Source organism: Rosa chinensis, chromosome 7 (assembly GCF_002994745.2).
Source record: "Rosa chinensis cultivar Old Blush chromosome 7, RchiOBHm-V2, whole genome shotgun sequence".
NCBI classification, from domain to species: Eukaryota; Viridiplantae; Streptophyta; class Magnoliopsida; order Rosales; family Rosaceae; genus Rosa; species Rosa chinensis.
The window spans coordinates 32,658,172-32,681,391 of NC_037094.1; the positions used below are offsets into that span (position 1 = coordinate 32,658,172).

At 38.4% G+C, this 23,220-nt stretch overlaps 2 protein-coding genes across 2 annotated transcripts; one reads left to right on the forward strand and one right to left on the reverse strand.

Annotated features, from left to right (window-relative positions):
• The first annotated feature begins 19,210 nt into the window (after positions 1-19,210).
• LOC112177237 (probable glutathione S-transferase) lies at positions 19,211-20,720 on the forward strand. The gene is made up of 2 exons (XM_024315526.2): positions 19,211-19,557; positions 20,206-20,720. The coding sequence occupies exons 1-2, from the start codon at positions 19,243-19,245 to the stop codon at positions 20,563-20,565; spliced, it is 675 nt and encodes a 224-aa protein (XP_024171294.1). The 5' UTR covers positions 19,211-19,242; the 3' UTR covers positions 20,566-20,720.
• Positions 20,682-22,611, reverse strand: LOC112177235 (pentatricopeptide repeat-containing protein At1g77360, mitochondrial). The gene is made up of 2 exons (XM_040512021.1): positions 21,003-22,611; positions 20,682-20,872 (listed from the first exon to the last, which is right to left on the reverse strand). Exon 1 carries the CDS (start codon positions 22,503-22,505, stop codon positions 21,087-21,089), a length of 1,419 nt encoding a protein of 472 aa, XP_040367955.1. The 5' UTR covers positions 22,506-22,611; the 3' UTR covers positions 20,682-20,872; positions 21,003-21,086.
• Positions 22,612-23,220: the final 609 nt, after the last annotated feature.

Below are 23,220 nucleotides of genomic sequence, written 5' to 3' on the forward strand. Positions count from 1 at the left end.
CATAACCGCCGAGCTCGCCACCCTCCTTTTCTTCTCCTTCACCGGAAACAAGGTCCGCGAGACCTTCCTTCTTCTTTCAGTCTCTGGCTGCCATCGCAGATCTTCGAAGTTTCTCTGACTCGCATTCTCCGTTGGCTTTTTGATCGATTTTGGGTTGAGTTTAGCGATTCTGGGATCAAAGAACACGACTTTCCTGGGGAGAAGGATTTTGGGTTGCGGAGCAGTGATGTTGGTGATTGTGGTGGGGATTGGGGCATGGATTTGGAAGCAGCAGTGGAGGTTTGGTGAGTAGGAAGTGAAGGGTGGTGTGGAGGCTTTGATTTTCTACGGAAATCGATGAAGGATGGTGGAGGATTTTAGCGATGAGTTTGAGAAGTTGGAGAAGCCGGAGATGACGAAGTTCATTGGGGCGATGAAGAGGTAAGGGTTTGACCCGAAGGCTTCTCGAACATTCTTTTCAATCTGGGTTTTGCCAAGCTTGCAGTTTTTTCTACAATATTCTGTTTTGTATCTTGGAGTTTTTATATGTTCTTGGATGTGTGAATTTATATGGATTCTGTGAAAAGTTTGTTTCTTTGATCGAGAGGGGCGGTGGTGGAGGGTCAATGGTGAGGAGGCCGTAGGTGGAGTAGGTGAGGGAGATAATGTGGTGGCTCAAGGGTTCTTCAATTTGTTCTTGTTTTCCAGGCACGGACGGCTTTGATTTGGGATCAGCCACTGCTAGCGCTACTGGTGCTGTAGAAATGGCCACATACTCAACAGAAATGTAAACCATGAGAATTGGGTATAATCTAACTAAATTTCGGTAATGGTGTTGCTAGTGCTGGAAGAAGAAGAGATAAACAAAAAAATAAAAAAATTAAGAAAAAGAAAAAATATGAACTGAGGGTATAATAGACTTTTTGACGCGAAATAATTGCCACGTCAGCAATTTAACGGAGTTTTTGGACGGAGAGTAACGAAATGGACCTATTAGTCCAAAATTGAGAGTACAAGGAGTAAACATGTAAAATTAAAAAGGCAGGGACTGAAGTGTTTTTTGGGTAAAAGTTCAGGAAGTAAACAGTATTTAATCCTTTATTTTTTTTGACTATTTTGCCCTCTCCTCTTTTGTCACAGAGAGAGAGAGAGAGAGAGAGAGAGAGAGAGAGAGTGAGTGAGTGTGTGTGTGTGTGTGTGTGGGGTCACCAGAGAGTTTGTCGGAGATCGCCCAACCTTGCCGGTTACTGGAGAAGTCGCCGAAGGGTCATCGGAGATCTCACCGAAACCTTTATTAACCCCAATAAAAAATAAATTATTGACCTTCAACAAAAATTTATTGACCCTCGATAAAACAATTTATTAAAGGTTGATAAAAAAAATCTATTGATGGTCAATAATGAAAGCCCCAAAATCACCTCTAAATTTGGTTTCTTCTCATCTTCTTCCTCAAAAAACATTTTATTGATCCTTTTTTTTTTTCCTTCTTTTAGAAGATCAAAGGATTTCACTCCTACCCCCATGGTGACTCGAACCTAAGACCTGGATCCTAGGTAGTGGGTGCTTTAACCACTGAGCTAACACCACATCGTAAACATTTTATTGATCCTCAATAAAGAGTTTTATTAAAGGTCAAACATTCAATAAGTTTGTACTTCTCAGAGTGTTGCTGAACTTTAACCTTAATAAGATATTATACTTATTCTCTTAATTCTTAATATGTATTCCACAAATTCATGTGTTGGCCATCTTCTTGGATATCTATATTAAAAAAGAAAAAGAAAAGAAAAGAAAAAAGAAGCATTTTCAGACTCAACTGTTTACCACTCATGTCACCAAAGATATGACTACTAGAGCTATGGGACCGAATCATGGATACTGGTTTCAAATCATAGCTTTGAAACTAATTGATTTTTCCCATTTGCTTCCCGCCCTTTAAATAATCTAATTGCTTATCTAATATGCCCAACATAAGTGTAAACCTCAAGATTCTAATGCTTCAAAGGTGTCTTCATACATCCACATGTCTTTGTATTACACGAATAGAGCATCACCTTTCCAATTAGCCAAACACAAAGAAGCAATGCATGGTTCTCACTACAAGCAAAAAGGAGATACAATACTATCTAGAAATCAAATGAATACTAAACACCCAAAAGAAGCTCCATTCTCCAGCTTTTTGTCGACATCTATACCGTGAAATGTGACCCCAAATGAATGATATCGACTACCATATGTAGTGCCAAAGCCCCATCTAAGACCTAGTCCAACACCACAACCTCCACCTAGACCAAGACCAAGAAATTAAAAAGTGCCTCCAAAACTCCATCCAACCCCAGCTCCATTGAAGTTGGTAATCACCATTTCTACTATTGTAAATTGCAGGCAAGTGATACCAAACTGTAGGTACAAGTTTTGATTAACTTAGTGTGTTGGCATTCCATACAAAACGGGAAAATATATTTGAGGTTTAACTTTCTTTATTTAAGATATTTTTCTGTTTATGAAATTGTGTATTTGATTCCCTAGGGTTTTTAGGATTTTGTGGATATCTTGGAATAAAAGCTCTTTCCTAATAGAAGTCTAATTAGGGTTGTTTATGGTTTGTTTGAGTGGTTGCGGCTGGTTGAATATATATTGCAGGAATATACTCGTCAAAAGGGTACTTCATAGAGGCAAGAATTTTTTGTTTGAGTCTTGCATGTTTGTTTGAGTTTGTGTCTTCACAAAGAGTCGAAACACTTGATCCATGTATAAGTGTTTGTGATCATAGTTTCATATGCATAATACTCTCTCGAGATCAGTAGGGAGACTGTGAAGAAAGAAGAACAAGATTTGAAGATCGTTCAAGTGAAGGAGTTCTAGAAGGAAGACAAACTTTGTATTAGATTTTGTGTGAATCTTATAGCCGAGCTAGTGCTATTCAAAGTTTGTAAAAGAACATATCCTTTTCAATATGATGATCTTTATTTTGGGTTCTCAAGAGTAAGAGCCCCGTAGTGTTTTTAATCTCATACTTGAGGTTTTCACTGCGTAACCAAAATCTGGTGTTTAGTTTGTTATTTTGGTTTCTGCTGCCCAGTAAGGATTGATCAGTGCACTGCAATCCTCGTTTTCCAGAAAATCATATTCTGTCCTTGTATTTTCACAAACCTTCAAAAACACCTTTAGGGATCCGGATCCGATTTGAATACTAGACGACCTCATCATTTCAGTTTCTTTCTATCATTAAGTTCCAAAATTGTATTGTCACAAACAAATTACATCCAAGCTTTGCTCAGCTCCGCCGAAAATCGGAGTCCCAAGCTTGGATGTGACTACTGAGCTGCATGGTCTGATTCTGGCTTGTTTTCTGACTTGACTAGCGTGGTTCAGATTGAGCTCTATAACAACACCTTGACCGGAGTCTTGCCACTGGGAAATTCCAAGCTGACAAAGCTCTGACTGCTCAACTCGTCATTGACCACAAATTCATTTTAGTTCAGGGTAAAATAAAGTATAATTTTTTTTTGGTATCATTTATCAATCTGTACTTTTTATATACAAGTGGGACCATGATCATAAAAGAAGATTAATTGATGAAAAACTGAAGTATTATAGTGAACCAAATGTTAGTGAAAATGAATTATTGGAATGTGGGAAAGTTAATAACTCTAAAATATAGGCCATGTCAAACAAGGGAGAACAAGTTCCTTACTCTTCTTAAGCTTAGAGCCACTTTATTCTTAGATCCAAGAGATATTCCTGACTTCTTGTTTTTTTATAGGTGCATCTTTAATCTTCAACTCTTCTAGCACTTCAATGAGGTCCAGGGTCTTCTCAGTGAACTTGGCTCAATATTCTACCACTTCTAATTTTTTTAATTGAGCTACCATTGCCCTTGAAAGCCCTAGTTGAACCATAACATTTTGTTTCTTAAGGGAAGCAATATGAACCTCAACTTTGTTCCTCTTCCCAATTAAAAAGTCTTCAATGGTACAATAATCAATTCATCACCTCTACTAGCATCAACATTGCGTACCGCCACTAGACACTTAAGGTTCTTAGGAAACATCACTTGCTTTGTACCATAGATCAAAAGAATATTGACAACTTTATAATAACTAGAATTGGGTCTGCGATGGGGGTTGGTAATGACTATTGAGATGGGATGTACTTTCAATGTCATCCCTTCACATTGGCTTTGATAAGCTTACACAATCTCTCTTTTCAGATAATTTAGATCTCCTCGATGGTTCAACAAGAGCTCTTCATTGATGGGGAATTTCACCACTTTTGAAGCTTGCAAGGGTTTGCCTATCACTAGCACTTGGGAGTCTTGGAAGACTGTATCTGATTAATTTATTATGGAAAAACTTGTTGTCATTGTTATTTGATATATTGTAGTCTTGTTTGGTGTGTTAAAGGTTGAATATTGGATATATGTGTCCTTATCACTTGAAAGAACTTGTTTCGAAAAAGATTGTCCCTAGTTATGAGAACTAAGAGTCTCCGGTTATGAATGTGTCATTCTATAATTTAGTCTACCTTTACTAATTCATTAAAAATTGTGATGTTGAACAATTTATTGGCTCAACTGCAAGTTTATTTGACTTAAATCTTACTCATAGATTATTTGGGGGTTAGTTTAGTATTTTTCTTTTTGAATATGATAGAATATATAGGTTTTTTTTTTTTCTTTCTTCGCAGCATGTAGCATCTATTAGAGTTTTTTAGGCTGTAAAGAGGAGGAATGTTCAGCAACTAAAGAAAGAAGAACATGTCAACTTGGAATGAAATTCTTGTGAATCCATATTTTATTATTATAATTATTTTTAGTTTTTGAGGTATAGCTTCTTGCAATTTTTGTACTAAGGCTAATTAGAGAATAAGTGGAAATTTTTAGACTAGCACTTTCCGCTACGCTCCATAGTCAATATGAGTAATTTTGCTTGTTAATAAACCGTCATTTACCATTTCCCCTCCCCTCTCCCTCTGAAAGAAAAATAACAAAAAAATATCAATAAATATTGACGTATAAGATAGAATTTTAAGGACCTAATTTCCATAGATTCAATATATAAAAGGTTATAATGGGCTTTGTCCAACATACAAGATGGATGAAATCAATCCAACTTAATATATACGTGTCGTGATTAAAGCAATGTCAAAATTTTGTAGCCACCCTATAAAAACCTGAATATCGAGAATTGACGATTATCTTGAAATCCACAAAGATCTGCTCTATGAAAATCTCTCACTTAATTTTTATATTCCGATCACGTGTTATCTTACCCGGAGAAGAAAAATAAGCCAAACTTTTCACCGGCGTGATCTAGGTAAGGTAATGGTTTCTAATATATACATAGAAAATATTAACGTAGAAAATATTAGATGATAAATTTCAAAAACCTGCGACTTTGTAATTATTTTTGGTGATTGTTAACCAAATAGCCACCCTCAAGTATAAGGGGTACAAGTAATACTATAGGGATTTAAGAAAGGTTGTCGAACCCACGAGGATTAGATTCCTTTCACTAGCTAGGGTGTTAACCTAAGGAGAGCTAGAATATGCAAATGTACAATCACAAACCTAAATTCACAAGGAAATCTAGGCTTATGGTGAGTATGTGTATTGTGGTGATAATCAAATTGTTTGTTGGATAGAGTGGTGAACCAAATTAAAATAAATGCTTAAATGTAAACTAAACTACTCTAAACTAAACTAGTAATATAATTGATGAAGTTAGGGGTTGGATTGTCTATCACTAACCTCTCTTGCAAGTATTGAAGTTCAAATACTAGTGATGCTTTCTAATTTCCCAATTACCCTCTTTGCATCCGGATAAGACTACAAAGGCTTAAACTCCTTTAATGGTATCAATTCCAACCGGATAAGTCTAGAATTAACTACTTAAGAACAAATCCTATTACCGGTGAAGTCTTAATTCATTGTTCCTAGATGCAAAAAGCTTTGAGTTTAGATAATCATGCAAGCAAACCAATCCTAGATCTAGGTGATTTTAACTCACAACATTCATATGCACATAAAGAATGCTATCATGCTATTAATGCTCAAGGTTAACTACTCCCTAAACATTTTTTCATGAGATGACAAACACAATACATTCAAAGTAGTTAAGTTTGAATGAATATATTCACTTCTTGAATTAGCATATGAAGATGAAAATCACAAATAACATCAAATGTCAATTAGAAAATCAATTTTTACAAGATTGGCTAGGGCTTTTAACCCTAGCCCCAACAAATACTACTCACTCATAATTACATATACTAACTTTATAATCAAATTAAACACCAAAACATAATCTAGAGTCAAAGGGATAGAGTTAGCTTAGTGGTGTGTCAGATGGTCCCCAAGCTCATTTCTTAGTGGAGATGGTGGTGGTGGTGATTCCCTCTCCTTCTTGCTCTTGAAGATTTGATGATAAAAGATAGTGAAGCTTGTATTATGTATTATGTGAATATGTGGAGTAGATGGAGAAAATGATGATAGAAAAGAGAGTGGAGAAATGATGTAGTAGTGGTGGTGTTAATGGAGGTAGAGGATAAGAAATGGTGGTGGTGATGGAGGAGATAGAGTAGTATGGACAGTATGAGTTTGGATTTTGGGAGGTGGATATGGAGGTTTTATGAAGGAGATGAAGAGAGAAAGAAGATGTAATGGGGTGGAATGAGTGATGCCTTAAGACTGTGCTGAAGGGATGCTTATATAGAGGAGAGAGAGGAGTAAAATGATGAATGGAAGCAAAAGAGAGCAGCTCAAGCATTGTAAGAAGCATGGAAGTGGAAGTGGAGTATGAGAGTGATAATAGATCCTCAAAACAAGGGAAAAGAGTATGGAAGAGATGGAGTAAAAAGAGGGAAGTAATGATGAGCTATTAGAGTGTAGAGTAGAAAAAAAAATGACTTAGGAAAAGAGAGGAGCAGCTGCTCTCTTTGTTGTCCATGAGAAACATGACAATGAAGAGTGTTAGAGTGGTTTTGGCTCACCAAAGTCAAGGTGACAAGCATGGAAGAGAAATTGTGCAAGGGATGCCTATTATCCAAAAGATAATATGATGGTTTCATCTTGTCATAATCTTGTAGGATTCTTCTAGGGCTCTCCTTGATAATTTCAGCTTTATAGACCTTCCAAATATGCACAAGAAATCCGTCCAAAGAAGGTTATAGGTCAAATTGCCATGTTTTGACTTTGTTTTCTGCTTCTGAAGCTTCATTCAATTGAATTTCTACCGAGACTTCGGAATTGGCCTTCGACTTTTTCATACCAAATGTTTCTCGATAAGTGTAGATCATCCTGGTAAAATTTCAGAGCTTAGTTCACCGTGGTTTGGCTGGAAATACAGCAGGAATCCGTACAGGTCCGGTTTTGCAATTTTAGTAATGTACGTAGTTTAATTAGTGTGTTATAGTTTAGCTAGTTTTAAGATTTCTACAAATCATTATATGAATTTCAAATCATATAGATGCTAATGTATACGTAACTTTTCTCTTTCTTCAAATGAAGTGAATGCTATTCACTTTCTTCAAAAGAATATTAATTTTGTTTGGTTATTCAATAGATTACAATTCATAGTTTTTAAATTTTAATATCCAAACAATTACTTTTATAATAGATTTTGTCTACTTTTACAATGATGTGAGTTGTATAATTAGTAGAATACAACTTTTAGAGTTACGAATGTTCAAATTTAAGTCACATAGTAAATAATTATCCACTTTCTACAAATGAGTATAATATGATTTAATTCTCTATGGCCATTCTAAATGTACAGCAAAGTTAATATGGTTATTTTAATTAATACATTACAATTTATGGGTTCAAAATTTTCAAATCCAAATGACATTTCCAACTATCAAGTATTTACATTCTACAAATGTGAATAATATGTTCCTTTTATGGTTGTTCAATGTATGCAGACAATAACATTAATGCGTTAACCTTATTTAGCAGATTACAAATAATAAATTCAGGATTTTTAAAATCCAAATGACAACTTTACAAGTAATTGTTCGCTTTGTACAAATGAGGAATCGAGGATAACGTAATACGTTTTTTGACTGTCTTTCTATATTTTATTACATTAATGTGTTTGCCTGTTTAGTAGATTACAATTTAGATTTACATATATGGAAATACATTAATAAGAGTTCCATAAATAGTTCTTTAGACGCCTATATATGCCTTGACTATTGATGCATATTTATGCAACTTGCATGAAAATTGATGCATATTTACACAACTTGCATGGAAAATATCTCCTTAGAATCAATTGTTAGAGTTGGAGATGACTTCTAGTCGGTCTACGATTTACCAAAAACTATTTAGAGAATTAGCATCTCAAGTAAGATTTTTGGTAAATCGTGGATTCGATTAGAATTTTCTTCCATGGAAGAGATATGTGTGTTTATGTGAAATTACTTAGCCTTGAAGAAGAAATCTAGTAGGTTAGTATTTTACCAGAGAAGTAGAGTGGCTTTGCAATGGTACTTTCCTGGTAAATCACTAATCCAATTAGAATTCAGTTTCAGAAAGCCGTTATACTATCATCAGTATCATGCGAGGCTTAGGCTACACTCACCAATATTCTTCCATCTTAATGTTTTATTTATTTATTATATTTTATTTCTTTGGAATATGTAATTTCTAGCTTCTAACTCCTAACAGTTTGAAAAGTGTTTAAACATGAATTTAAATGTGATATTATGTTTATAGCGAGCCATGACAATACCTTGTAAGATAGCAAGCTCGTCAAATATTTGTTGCAACTAGCACAATTTTTCTCCTCATGATTAGAAGTCACGTTGTAGCAATCGATGAACCGCTCCATGAAGACCATTGTGAGCCCCCGAAAATTTTGTCTAATTTTTTAGAAGGTAATTTTTCGCCAATAAGATTTTTTTTGCCAGGTGATTTAAGTGAAGAAATTGACGTTGGAGATGAATTCGGTGTCGAGACTTTGATTTGGGCCTTATAATTTAAGTTTGGGCCAGAGTCCTTCATTTTGGGCCTAGAAGATTACTAAAGTTCATTGAAGCAAAAGATAGTCGAAGCAAATTTGAAAGGAAAGCGAATTGAGTTGTAGTGTTTGAATTTTTAGTTTTAACGAAATTGAGTTTTGGGCCTAGGACGAAGTCAAGAATTAATTTAGGAAGTTTCTGACGAAAAATGAATTAAAGAAATGGTGTAAACTGTGATGACCTGGATTTTCGTTATTTAATTTTGGTAGTTAATAATGGACCAATTGTACGAATATTTGGTATTGTGCTTTATTCATAAGTTGTATGTGAGGTGGAATACTTTTCGTACGTATAAATATTCGAATTTCACAGTTTAGGGGGTCGTGTGAAGTTTGACTTTTTATATGTTGGGATTCTCCAAAAACTTCCTTCACGAAAGTTGTAGAGCGTGTCGATACGAGTTCGTGGACATGTGGAACACGAGAATCCGAGTTCGTATGAGAAAGTTATGGCCATTGGAAGGAATTTCCATTTTGGTATAAATAGAAGTTTCCCAAGTTGGAAACTTACTATTTTCATTATTTGCGTTTCCAGAAGCTCATTTTCTCTCTCTCTTCTCACTCGGTCGACACCTTCACTATCGAAGTAATCCGACTGACCCGACCTGGACCCGGTCGACCCGATCCGACCCGGACCCGGCCGACCTGACCTGACTTTTCAGGCGAATTGCGGCGGTCTCCGGCGACGAAACTTTCCAGATCGGATCGTCTGCTCCGTTTGGTCATCCCTGTGGTGTCCTCTAGCACTGATTCTCGGTGGTGGCGGTGGTAAAAGGCGGCTTAGTTAGGTGTTTTCAGACCCGATCGGTTCTCCGATCTCCGACGTCGGTGGGACTTCAAGTTGAGCTTGGGGAGCTCAGAGCAGCCTCCTTGATCGATCCTTGGTGGTTGTTTGGATCGATTCACGTAAAACTTGGTTCAGCTCAGATTGGATTACTGTTCACGGCTTGTGAGGTAGTTTTCAACCCCTTATGCTTGTTCTCTAACTTTGAGCTAGTTATGAAAGTTCACAAGCATGCTTAGATGAAGAACTTTGATGTTGGGAGTTTTGTGAAATATTGAGTTTTGGCTGGCGGCGATGCGCCACTGCCTGTGGTGGCGTTCCTGCAGTGTTCCAGCCATGTATGGGGCTGTTTCTGGTATTATATGTTTTCTACTCGTTGATACAAGCGTTTTAATATATAATACGCATATTTTGGAGTTCGTATGAAATTTTTATGATTTTTACGATTTCATACCGGTTGATTTATTCGATCCGTGAGGATTCGAGCGTCCGATCGACTTGTGGTTTGGTCATATCGATCGTGGACGTATTCCAGAGACTTTGGGAGGTCTCGGATGTGGTTTTGCCTCGATTGGCGCCACTTTGGGGGATTTTAGTTCAAAACATGGGTTTCAGACTTAAATCGGTTGTGAATTGTTACTAAGTGGAAACCGTATATGATTAGGTACTTGATGAAGTATTTTGGACAGTTGTTTTGGGGATTAGCTGCTTTGTTCTTGGTTGAAGACGCAGCGGGAGTTTCGAGGTGGGTAATCTCACAAGGTTCATTAATGAACGTAATATCTTTATTTTGAGAGTTATTTAGTAACTACAAACTATAGTTGGTTTTAGTAGGCATTCCTGAGGGGATGACTACGTATATATATATATTTACGTGAAATATATATGTTTTGGTGGTTTGTGGATTGAGGAAAACAATATGCATGAAATGATGCTTTTCATTGTTTTGTGACTTTTCAGAAAACAATGATTATGGAAATGTTGATTTCGATTGTTTTCAAAAGCGTTGAGATTTGTGTATGAAAACAATATGCATGAAATGATACTTTTTATTGTTTTGTGGCTTTTCGGAAAACAATGATTATTGAAATGTTGATTTCGATTGTTTTCAAAAGCGTTGAAATTTGTGTAATGATTTTGAGTCCAGTGTGACTGCTTAATGATTTGCTCCAAGGGACTGTGCGGCTCGAGGAACGAAGGTCTATGACCTTGGGCAGAATATCAGGTAATCACGTCTTTGGCCGGACGAGTGGTTACGTTTCAGTTAGAGCTCTAGTCTTTCTGCCATATAGGTAATTCATGGGGTAACGGGAATTGATTATTGATAACTAATGACATTATGTGTTTTTAGGGAACAAGGTGTGAGTTGCTTCCTTATTAATGGTTTTTAAGGAGACAAGGTGCAAGTTATTTTCCTTATTAATGATTTGGTACGATATGGTATGATTTGGTACGATTGATAGAAATCAAGGTGTGAGTTGCTTTCTATGTTATATTGATAGAATTCAAGTGTGAGTTGCTTTCTATGGTACGATTGATAGAAATCAAGGTGTGAGTTGCTTTCTATGTTATATTGATAGAATTCAAGTGTGAGTTGTTTTCTATGGTACGATTGATAGAAAACAAAAAGTGAGTTGTTTTATATGTTTCGATTTGAAAGAAACTAAGGTTTAAGTTGCTTTCTTTTATTTCGATTTTCAAGGAAATTAAAGTGTGAGTTGTTCTCCTTTATTTCGAGCTTTAAGAGAATAAAATGTGATTGGTTTCCCAATTGAAATGTGCGGGGTTCATCCCGTGATTTTGGTGTGAGTTGTTTTGGGTTACTCATACTGGCTTGTAAAATCTTACCGGGTTTGTTGTGTGATAACCCGGTGCACCATTCAAAAGGTGTAGGGGTTAATCTTGCAGATCAAGATAATCATGGCTGAAGTTGGGGTTGCATACTTGCAGCTAAACGGTAGGAAGCAAATTTTGTGACTTTACCGTTATTTGGACTTCCGTTATAGTAAGCTCTGAGGAGCAATTACGTTTTATTTTGTCATTGACAATTTAATTCGTAAGTTTGTGTAATATATAACTCTAGGGAGCGAGTGTATATTAACTTTGAGGATTCAGGGCATCAGTATGTTCTTGGTTTAAAGGGAAAAAGATTTCAGGTATTTTGTATTGATGACTGAACGTTCACACATATATAATTATGGGATTATATATATCGATTTTCATGTGTGTAAAATCAGGGGTGTGACATAAACATTTGGTCATTCAAAATGGTATAAACAAATGTGGTCCATTAGATAAAATTAAAACGAACATTGTGCTAATCAAATGGTTAAACGTTTTTCGATTTAGCTAATTTTTTGTAATATTCATATGTGTGTATGTAACTAGAGGATGAATAGTTTAAATTATTAAACTACAAACTAAAAATAAATGCATCCTCACTTTTCAAGTTTAAGGAGGTTCTCTCTAGATCCTCCCTAATATATAATTCATTTTACCCTGAACTATAATATCTCTTTTTTTCGTTTTTTTTTTAATTTAAATTTTTTTTTTATCCTTATCAATTAGTATCTTTTATATACAAGTGGGACCATGTCACCATGACCACAAAAGAAGATTAATTGATGAAAGACCAAAGCATTATACTGAACCAAATGTTAGTAAAATGAATTATTGCAATGTAGGAAACTCAACTACTCTAAGATATTAGATTAGACCATCTCAATCCAGGTTTTCCTGTGAATTTCGGTGCAATCGTAGATTTGGGGGGGGGGGGGGGGGGGGGTAGAATAGCCATTAGAATCTAGTTATGGAAAGGTGCCGCACGACGGATGTGGCGGTGTGGTTTGGGAGCAGATTGAGTGGCTTTCCGGTCCGATATGGATATGAGGGCACAACAACTAGAGATCTTGATTCCTCTTTCGAGTTACGTGCGGCTGCAATGGGCGGCATTTTTTTTTATCATTATCAATTTGTATCTTTTATATACAAGTGGGACCATGTCACCATGAGCACAAAAGAAGATTAATTGATGAAAGACCAAAGCATTATACTGAACCAAATGTTAGTGAGCATGAATTATTGCAATGTAGGAAACTCAACTACTCTAAGGTATTAGACCATCTCAATCCAGGTTTTCCTGTGAATTTCGGTGGCATCGTAGATTCGAGGGGTAGAAGAGCCATTAGAATTTAGCCGTGGAAAGGTGCTGCACGACGGATGTGGCGGTGTCGTTTGGGAGTATATCGATTGCCTTTCCGGTCCAATTTGGATATGCGGGCACAATATCAACTGGAGATCTTGATTCCTCTTCCGAGTCACGTGCGGCTACAATGGGCGGTATTTTTTATCATTATCGATTTGTATCTTTTATATACAAGTGGGGACCATATCACCATGACCACAAAAGAAGATTAATTGATGAAAGACCAAAGCATTATACTGAACCAAATGTTAGTGAAAATGAATTATTGCAATGTAGGAAACTCAACTACTCTAAGGTATTAGACCATCTTAATTCAGGTTTTCCAGTGAATTTCGGTGCCATCGTAGATTTAGGGGGGGGGGGGGGGGGGTAGAAGAGCCATTAGAATTGTGATGCCCCGGAAATTCGTATTTATTTTTCGAGGACTTTCCTGAATTTAATTTGTGGCTATTGGACGATTTCGTGGCTCGTGGACGGAATGGAAGTGTTTTGGACTAATTATTAGTCGAAGAATATGGTTTTAGGGGGGTTGCAAAGGTTGACTTTTTATACGTTAGGTTTGTCCAAAAACTTCCTTCACGAAAGTTGTAGAGCGCGTCGATACGAGTTTGTGGATATGTGGAATGGGGAAATCGGAGTTTGTATGAAGAAGTTATGGTCGTTGGAAAAAAATTCCATTAACGTTTGATTCTAAGACCAGACAGGGTCTGAAGATCATATGTCACAGATGGTGACCTTAACGTTTGATTCTAAGACCAGACAGGGTCTGAAATCATATGTCACAGATGGTGACAGGTCGCAGATGGTGACCAAGGCAAGGAAACGGGAATCACACCTTTGGCTCGGCGAGTGGTTACAATCAGTAAGAGCTCTAGTTTGTTTGCCAACGTATCTCATGGATCTAAGTAGGTTACTTAAGACTCTTGGGTACATATTTTGTCCAGGTTGGACCAAAGAATCATATTCTATTTGTTAGGTTAACGATAGATATGATTGATATGTGTTGATATTTTGTCCAGGTTGGACTGAAGATTCATATTTGATTTGTTAGGTTAACAATTGATATGATTTGATGTTTTGTCCAGGTTAGACCGATTTGTTATTTTGTCTAGGTTAGACTGATTTGTTATTTTGTCTAGGTTGGACCGATTTGATGTTTTGTCCAGGTTGGACCGATTTGTTATTTTGTCCAAGTTGGATACGATTTGATGTTTTGTCCAGGTTGGACCGATTTGTTGTTTGTTCAGGTTGGACCGAAATGTTTTGTTGTGAGTTGACTTTTATTATCCAAGTTGGATCGATTTATCATATTTGAATTATTAGGTTAACGATTTATATGATTTTATCACGGTGTGACTTTCGTTGTTTTCTTTTGGGAAAAGAGTATTGTTTTGAGAAGCATGGTATGTTTTCCTTATTCTTGAGCTGAAAGGTTTTCCTTGTTTTTGGCATCCGTTGTGTGGTGTTTTGTTTTGAGTTATTCATATGGGCTTGCAAAAGCTTACCGGGTTTGTTGTGTGACAACTGGGTGCACCATTCAAACGGTGTAGGGGTTAATCCTGCAGATTAGGGAAATCATTGCTGAATCTGAGGTAGCGTGCTAGCAGCTTAACGGTAGGAAGTTAATTTTGTGACTTTACTGTTATTAAGACTTCCGTTGTAGTAGCTTTGATGAGCATTTACGTTTTATTTTGTTGTTGATAATTTTATTCGTAAGCTTATGTAATATATGACTCTATGGAGTGGGTCAATATTGACATAGTAGATTCAGGGCATCAATATGTATTTGGTTTAAAAGGGAAAAAGTTTCCAGATATTTTGTATTAATGGCTTAACGATCACGCATATTTGTGTTAAAAATCAGAGACGTGAAAAGAATTTAATTAGCTATGGAAAGGTGCCACATGACGGATGTGGTGGTGTGATTTGGGAGTATATCAAGTGGCTTTCCGGTCCGATCTGGATATGCGGGCACAACATCAACTAGAGATCTTGATTCCTCTTCTGAGTCACGTACGGCTGCAATGGGCGGCATTTTTTTTTATCATTATCAATTTGTATCTTTTATATACAAGTGGGACCATGTCACCATGACCACAAAAGAAGATTAATTGATGAAAGACCAAAGCATTATACCTGAACCAAATGTTAGTGAAAATGAATTATTGCAATGTAGGAAACTCAACTACTCTAAGGTATTAGACCATCTCAATCCAGGTTTTCCTGTGAATTTTGGTGCCATTGTAGATTTTTTTTTGGGGGGGGGGGGGGGGGGGGGGGGATGCTCCCAAGTGGCTTTCCGGTCCGATCTGGATATGTGGGCACAACATCAACTGGAGATCTTGATTCCTCTTCCGAGTCACGTACGGCTGCAATGGGCGGCATTTTTTTTTTTTTTTTTTATCATTATCAATTTGTATCCTTTATATACAAGTGGGACCATGTCACCATGACCACAAAAGAAGATTAATTGATGAAAGACCAAAGCATTATACTGAACCAAATGTTAGTGAAAATGAATTATTGCAATGTAGGAAACTCAACTACTCTAAGATATTAGATCATCTCAATCTAGGTTTTCCTGTGAATTTCAGTGCCATCGTAGATTTTTTTTTAGGGGGGGTGGGGGCGGAGAATAGCCATTAGAATCTAGTCGTGGAAAGGTGCCGAACGATAGATGTGGCGGTGTGGTTTGGGAGAAAATCGAGTGGCTTTCTGGTCCGATCTGGATATGTGGGCACAACATCAACTAGAGATCTTGATTCCTCTTTCGAGTCGCGTGCGGCTGCAATGGGTGGCAAAGATTAGCATGTTGAGCATTTGGAGGGGGCTTGGGCTCAGAGGCGGAACGTCATTGGGGCCAAAGATGGCCCGGGCCCCCCCAAGACATATTATAATCTGATGTGGCCATGTATAATTGGCTGGAGTTTATTGGAAAATTGAAAAATAATTATGTTGTGGCCCCTCCACATTCCAAATTACTCTATTTTATATGCTTTGTGAAAGGAAAATACTAATAAATTCCTTGATGTATGGGATTACAACCTATTAGTTAGTGCTTTCGAGAAGGAAAAATGCATGTTAAGGAATCAAATTTAAATAGAAAACATTAATGCATACTTTAATATCTACCCTCTTAATGAAAAGAATAAATATATTTTATGTATTTTTTATAAATAATTATTTATTATTTTTTTGGCCCCTCCAGAAATAATTTTCTAGTTCCGCCACTGCTTGGGCTGGGATCCAGGTTCATTGTTGGGCCTGGATTTTAGGCTGGGCTGAGGGCTGGTAGGCTTGATCTGGAGGCTGGGGTTGGGTCCGAATCTAGGATCGAAGTTGCATTCGGGTTTGCATCCGGGTTCCATTTGGGATGGGTTGGGCCTTGAATTGGGAGAAATCCTGCCTCTGTAAACCAATGAGTGGAAATACTTCGGTTGCCCACCGTGGCTGATAAATTAAAACGAGTTTGTTTCAGTCCCTTAAACATGGAAAACTCAAGTGACTGGGTAGTTGGCAGAGCAGGAGTTGTTAGGAGCAGGGGCACAAGCACCCAACCCCCTGTAAGACACCTTTGTTCCTCGCCCAAAAGAAGGTAGGCAATACGGCGATATAGTACTCTTATACTATAAATTCCACACATATCAAATATGAAATTGAAGTCTACCACCCACATCAAGATAAGCTTATATTATGAAACTATTACACGGTCCCCTATAGAACAGAGAAGAAGCCAGTCTTCTATACAGAAAAGACCAGAATGAGAAGATCAGAACTTCTAAACAGATCAGAAAAGAAGATTAAAATGACAATGTCTGTAGAGCCAATAAGATCTTCCACCCCTTCGCCAAGCCATCATATTCAAGGCCTCTTTGCACATCACTTATTTATCGGCAATTAAGGAGGCTGCATTTTGGAAACATAATGAGTGTCTTCAGGTTCAAACTCACATAATCATCGTAAAAGTAGATTTTTTCCCGTCATATAGTGGTTCGTAATACAAGGAGGACCCCTCTGTTGATGCATCTGATCCTAAACTCTGAACAGAGGCTATTGAAAGGGTAAGGTTTCAACCAACGTCCTGTAATGTAAGCAAAGTTTTCCATTCCCAAGACTCTTAAAGTGACATTTCCTGAGAGCATACTGAAAAACTGCAGCTATTTTCATTTCTTATGGTCAAGGGATTTCAAAGTGGCTCCACTCAATTTACACAATCACAATCAAGAAACAGAAGGTCGAAAAAGTGAGAAAAAGCAGTAGAGATTAAAAAAAACACCTTTTTGTTGAATGCTCTCTTTTGGAAACCAGCCTTACAATACCTGCAAATGCTCTGTATTGGAAACTAGCCTTTGAGTTTTCCTCACGTCTCCTCCCAAAGCTAGTATCCCTAAAGGAAAAAGTCAGATTTGAATGGAAGTCCTAAACTAGAAAAGATACTGCACCATAGAGACTGAATAAGAAAAAAAGAAGGTAGATTCTCCCCACATCTTTTATTTAAGTACCCCACTGAATAATTGGATTTAAATTCTATTTCTCTAAATAAAACAAAAAACACAAACATGATTTGTAGACTGGTTGCACCTGAATAAATACAACTTTCCTCCTGCAATCCGTTCTCCCTTGAAGAGACAACCAAATTGATTTTAATAATCATTGGTTCAAAGAACACGGAAATGTGGTGGAACCCAAAATTTGGTTCATCAATTCATGAGTTATCAAAGAGGGGAGAAAACAGATAAAGAAATGCCAATCTGCACCAAGATTGTGTGACCTTCGAAACAACAACCCAGCAACGACTCGAGCAATAGGCACCCATTTGTGAAAACAAGCATGATTACTGGCACTGTACTGAGTTGAAGATACTATAACAGCCCCTGTAGCAACCCCCTTTCACACAAACTGTCAACAAGTTAAAAGGAGCACAAGCACCAAATATGCTACAAATGCTCCCTCTAATGTGTCCTTTCAACCAACCGAAGCTCTGGAAACACAACCAGCGACATGCACATTATGGACGCAGGAACACTATCAAATCCAGTAAGACAAAATATAAAGGCAAAAATAGAGGAACAAGAAAAGAGAGAAGAAAGAAGTTTAAACTGAACACTAGTTAATTACATTGCTGGCAGTCAAACAAAAGAACAAACCCTGCTTGTTAGCCAGTGGGGTCTTCTACACCAAAAAGAGCAGAACTTCTATACAGATCAAACTAAGTAATTGAAGTTGCCATCCCTAGCGAGCCAAAGAGGTCTTCCACCTCCTTGCCAAGCCATCATATATCAGCTTAAGTAATAATGCTGATATCTAGTTCTAATGAGTTTTACAAATTCATGTGCAGAGGCTTTCTATCTTATGCAAAGAATTCCTGTACAATCTTCCCTCCTCTTTTCGCATATACGTTATCAAAATAACTTATCATCCTAGTCTGTCTGAAGGTATAATCTCAGCCTTTGTAACTTTAACTCTGTATACAACTATATACACCATGCCATGTAACGTTCCCATGTTTATCTATTTAAAACTTCTCCTTGCCTTAAGTTTCCAAAGCTTATATCGAGCAACCGCTTTCAATTGGTTCGATTCTGTATATAAAACTGGTTTTTGAACAAAGATAGTAGCTTAAATTTATGTGGTTTGAAGACTCAGATTGCTGTTACATTTGGTGGAGCATACTAGAAGATATGATAATTTCTAAAGATCTCTATTTAGTGAGAATGCTCCTTGAACGAGCACCGGAATCTTCTTATTAACCAGGTTATGCTTCAAAACAAGACTAATCTTCTTAACAAGGTTTTCTTCCACACATTCAATACCTAACACCTAGTTTTAGAGCCCATATGATTCTTGTAACGAAAGGGACTGGGACATGTTCCTAGCAGCTTCACTTCTTCCATTTCTGTAAGCAAGTGTTTTCTTTCCCTCTCCAACACCTGTCTTCAACATAAGGATTGGCTTCGTTCTGCTTTTTAAATTTTGTAGTCAAATCTGGTCGACTTTAAGAAGAATAATCAACTAGTACAACTTGCTTGACAAGTTTTCTGTTTTTGTTGGAAAAACATGATCTTCAGAATTTGAGGCGCAAAACGATATCTCATCTTCAAGATGAATACCAACCACATGTGAAAAGTAAAGTCAACAATAGCCAACAAAGGACAAATTGGCCTCTAATCCTTCCTTACCTTGTACATTGAATGTGAGGCATATATATACATGTAGAAACCAGTCTCGGATCATAACAGAACCCAGCAAAAATGGCACAAGTTACATTGTTAGGATTTTTCCATAGTCAATTTGTTTACAGGGTTATCTGGGCACTTAAACTCAAGGGTGTAGATTATGAGTATGTAGAGGAGGAGGGTCTGTTATACAACAAGAGTGACCGTCTTCTAAAGTACAACCCAGTCCACAAGAAGGTTCCGGTTCTTGTTCATGACGGAAAACCAATCGCAGAGTCTGCTGTCATTCTTGAGTACATCGAGGAGACGTGGCCACAGAACCCCTTGCTTCCTAAAGACCCTCATGGACGAGCTCTGGCCCGGTTCTGGACAAAGTTCGGAGAGGACAAGGTAAGTAATGATCACTCAACTATATTTACTACGTCACAGCTTCTCCGGTGCGGACGTCCGCACTTTTTGCTTAGGTGCGGATCTCTGTGCGGACGTCCGCACTTTTTGCTTAGGTGCGGATTTCCGGTTTTGACCCACTTTCCGATCACATTTTCACATCTTAGCCGTTCAGTTTTTAGGTCATAATTTATAGATCACCTCTACAAAATTTCAGCCAATTTGGTGATCGTTAAGGCATTCAAAACTGCAATTTACCATTATAATACGAACGGTTCCGGTTCGACAGATTCTGTCCGTTCGTGTAAATTGCAATTTTGGATGCCTTAACGATCATCAAATTGGCTGAAATTTTGCAGAGATGATCTATACATTAGAATCTAAAAACTGAACGGCTAAGATGTAAAAAGGTGATCGGAAAGTGGGTCAAAACTGGAAATCCGCACATTTTTCTTCGGTGCGGATATCCGCACCTGAGCAAACTTTTATATATATATATATATATATATATATATATATATATATATATGCATGTCAAATGAGTCACATGCATGTTTGTTTATGTAACTAGTTGACACTTGATTGTCTGACAATTAACAAAAAATCGAATTTTATCCAACTCGAACTAATGTAGATGTTTGTGTGACATAGACCCTAGCCCTGTGTGGATTTTTCATTACTGAGGGAGAACAACAAGTGAAAGCAACAAAAGAAGCGCAGGAGCAGTTGAGAATCTTGGAAGAGCAGGGCCTTGGTGACAAGAAGTTTTTTGGTGGAGACGAGATTGGAATGGTTGATTTAGAATTCGGGTGGCTAGCTCGGTGGCTGGAAGTCATGAGTGAAACAGCTGAGGTTAAAGTGATTGAAGCCGAAAGCTTCCCTCGCTTACATGCATGGATTCAAAGGTTCAAGGAGATTCCCACAATCAAAGAGAACCTTCCTGATCGCAGTGCAATGTTGACCTATTTCAAAGGTCGAAGAGCAACATTTCTTGCTTTAGCAAAATCTTAAACACTAGCTAGCTAGAACCTGCTTCTGCTGAGCTTCTACTTCTCAAACAATAACATAGCTATTAGCTGATGTAAGGTTGTTTCTGTAATTTTCTTATCCACATTAACTCCAGCAAATAAAAGCTCGCAGCTTGAATAAACATATATTTCCATGGAGCACACCAGCAACCGTTTGACACAAACTGTCAACAAGTTAAAAGGAGCACAAGCACCAAATATGCTACAAATGCTCCCTCTAATGTGTCCTTTCAACCACCCGAAGCTCCGGAAACACAACCAGCTACATGCACATTATGGACGCAGGAACACTATCAAATCCAGTAAGACAAAAGATAAAGAGAGGACTCCAAACAAAGGCAAAAATAGATGAACAAGAAAAGAAGTTTAAACTGAACACTAGTTAATTATATTGCTGGCAGTCAAACAAAAGAACAAAACCTGCTTGTTAGCCAGTGCGGTCTTCTACACCCAAAAGAGCAGAACTTCTATACAGATCAAACTAAGCAATTGAAGTCGCCATCCCTAGCGAGCTAAAGAGGTCTTCCACCTCCTTGCCAAGCCATCATATTTATCCTTTGCACCTCTGCCATCCTTATAGTAGGCGCTCTTCAAGCTCGCCATAGTCGATTCATAAATGCTGATCCTTCTATCGAGCATATCATCAGCACTCCTCCTCAACTCCGACAACCTATCCAACTTACAAAGACCCAAAAGCAACGCATTGGCAGCAACATCAAGAGGCTCCACACGGTTCTCAACCATAAAGTTCCAAATTTCGACCCCCATTTCCGGGTCATCCCCATCGAAAAACATGGTGATGGCCGCAGCAAAGTTGAAATGTGTCGGCAGGCACTCATTCTTCACCATCTCCACAAAGAACTTGCCCGCCTCGCGAACCTTGTTGTTCTTAATCAAACACTTGAATATAGCATTATAAGTAAAACAATCAGGGAAAGCACCATTGAACACCATCTCATCAAGCAGCCGAAACGCATGATCCACCTCATTACAATCGCACATCAATCCGATCATCGCATTATACATCGACAATTTAGGAAGCAAGCCATTACCAACCATAATATCCCAAACCAATACAGCATTCTCGGCACTCTTTTCCTTAACAAGAATATCAACAGCATTGGAAAAGAATTTCAAACCTGGCAAGCATCCGTTCTTGTTCATCACTCCCAAGAATTTCACAGCCTCCTCGGTTTCCCCGCCCCTCACCAGCGTCGTCAAGAAGGCGTCGTAAGCCGACATGTTCGCCGGGCTCCACCCGACTCTCACCACCATCTCCCCAAACACCGTCTTCGCTGTCGCTAGATTCCCTTCCTTCTCCAAACCTTCCAGCAAAATGGCGAACGAGTCCCCGTCGGGGCCGAACTCCTCGCTCCCCTTCATCGTCTCCAGAAACCCTAGAGCCTTCGAAACGCCGCCGTTTTGGCCGCACATGGCGCTGAGGAGCGAGTTCGCGGCCGCGACGCGTTGCGAAATTCCGTACTTGTCCATGACCTGAAACGTCATGACGGCGTCGTCGAACCTCCCGGCGGCGGAGTAGTTGGCGAAGGCGAAGGCGAAGGTGGTGACGGAGAGAGTGGCTTCGTCGCGCATGGAGCGGATGGCGTCCCACATGGAGTCGAAGAGGCGGTTGCGGCCGAGGAGGTCGACGATGAGGTTCCAGGCCTTGGGGGAGTGCTTGTGGGCGAGGCCGGCCCATTGGAAGAACTTGACGGCGGAGAAGGGGTAGTCGTAGGAGAGGCGGAGGACTTCGATGACGACGTCGGGGGTGGGGACGATTCCGGTGGAGGCGAGGGCGGGGCAGATTTGCTGCGGCGATTGGCGGAAGAGGATCTCGCAGATGATCTTGGCCGTCGGTGTGATCGAGTCCGGCAGAGTGGTGAGGTGTGAACAAGGCGGGGGATGAGAGCTCAACTCCTCCATTCTCAGTAAAAAAATATTTGATTTACTGGACGATATAAAGCGAGTAGAATATTTAGAAAATTACATACAGGGCCGCAAAGTCTGACTGTTTCCCCCCCAAATGACCAACCAAACAAAAAGGGTAAGAATTTGGAGAATGCCACCCCAGTAACACTGTGTTGCAAAAAAAAGTAAAAACATGTCTTCTGAAATCACTGACCCAAAGCATATAAATATGGACTTGAAACAGCATTATTGTTGTGTCATCATACTCACATACTGGTGGAGGGGGATTCCGAGTTACTGCTTGATAGTGTTTTAGCTAAAGTTGATACTCCTTGGAGAATTGCCACTTTGGTCAGTGATATCAGAACCTTGGCTTCCCCAAGTTTTCTTCTTTTGTCTTTAGATATATTTTTTGAGAGAGTAATTTTATTGCGGACAAGCTAGCTGATGATTTGGGACATGACCTCTTCAATACTTCGGTTTGGTTTCACTACCTTCGCCTTTCTATGTCTCCAGCGTTCCGTTTGAATCAGCTGAAAATTGAGAGTATATCTGACATAACCCCTGGCCACTTCCACGAGCATAATATTTCAGCACTTCCTCCTGGCCACTTCCACGAGCATAATATTTCAGCACTTCCATAAAAAGAGGAAGAGTATATCTGACATAACCCCCAACAGCTCTATCAATCCCAATTTCTGATATCATCTTGTCAATAAATGAAATTAAC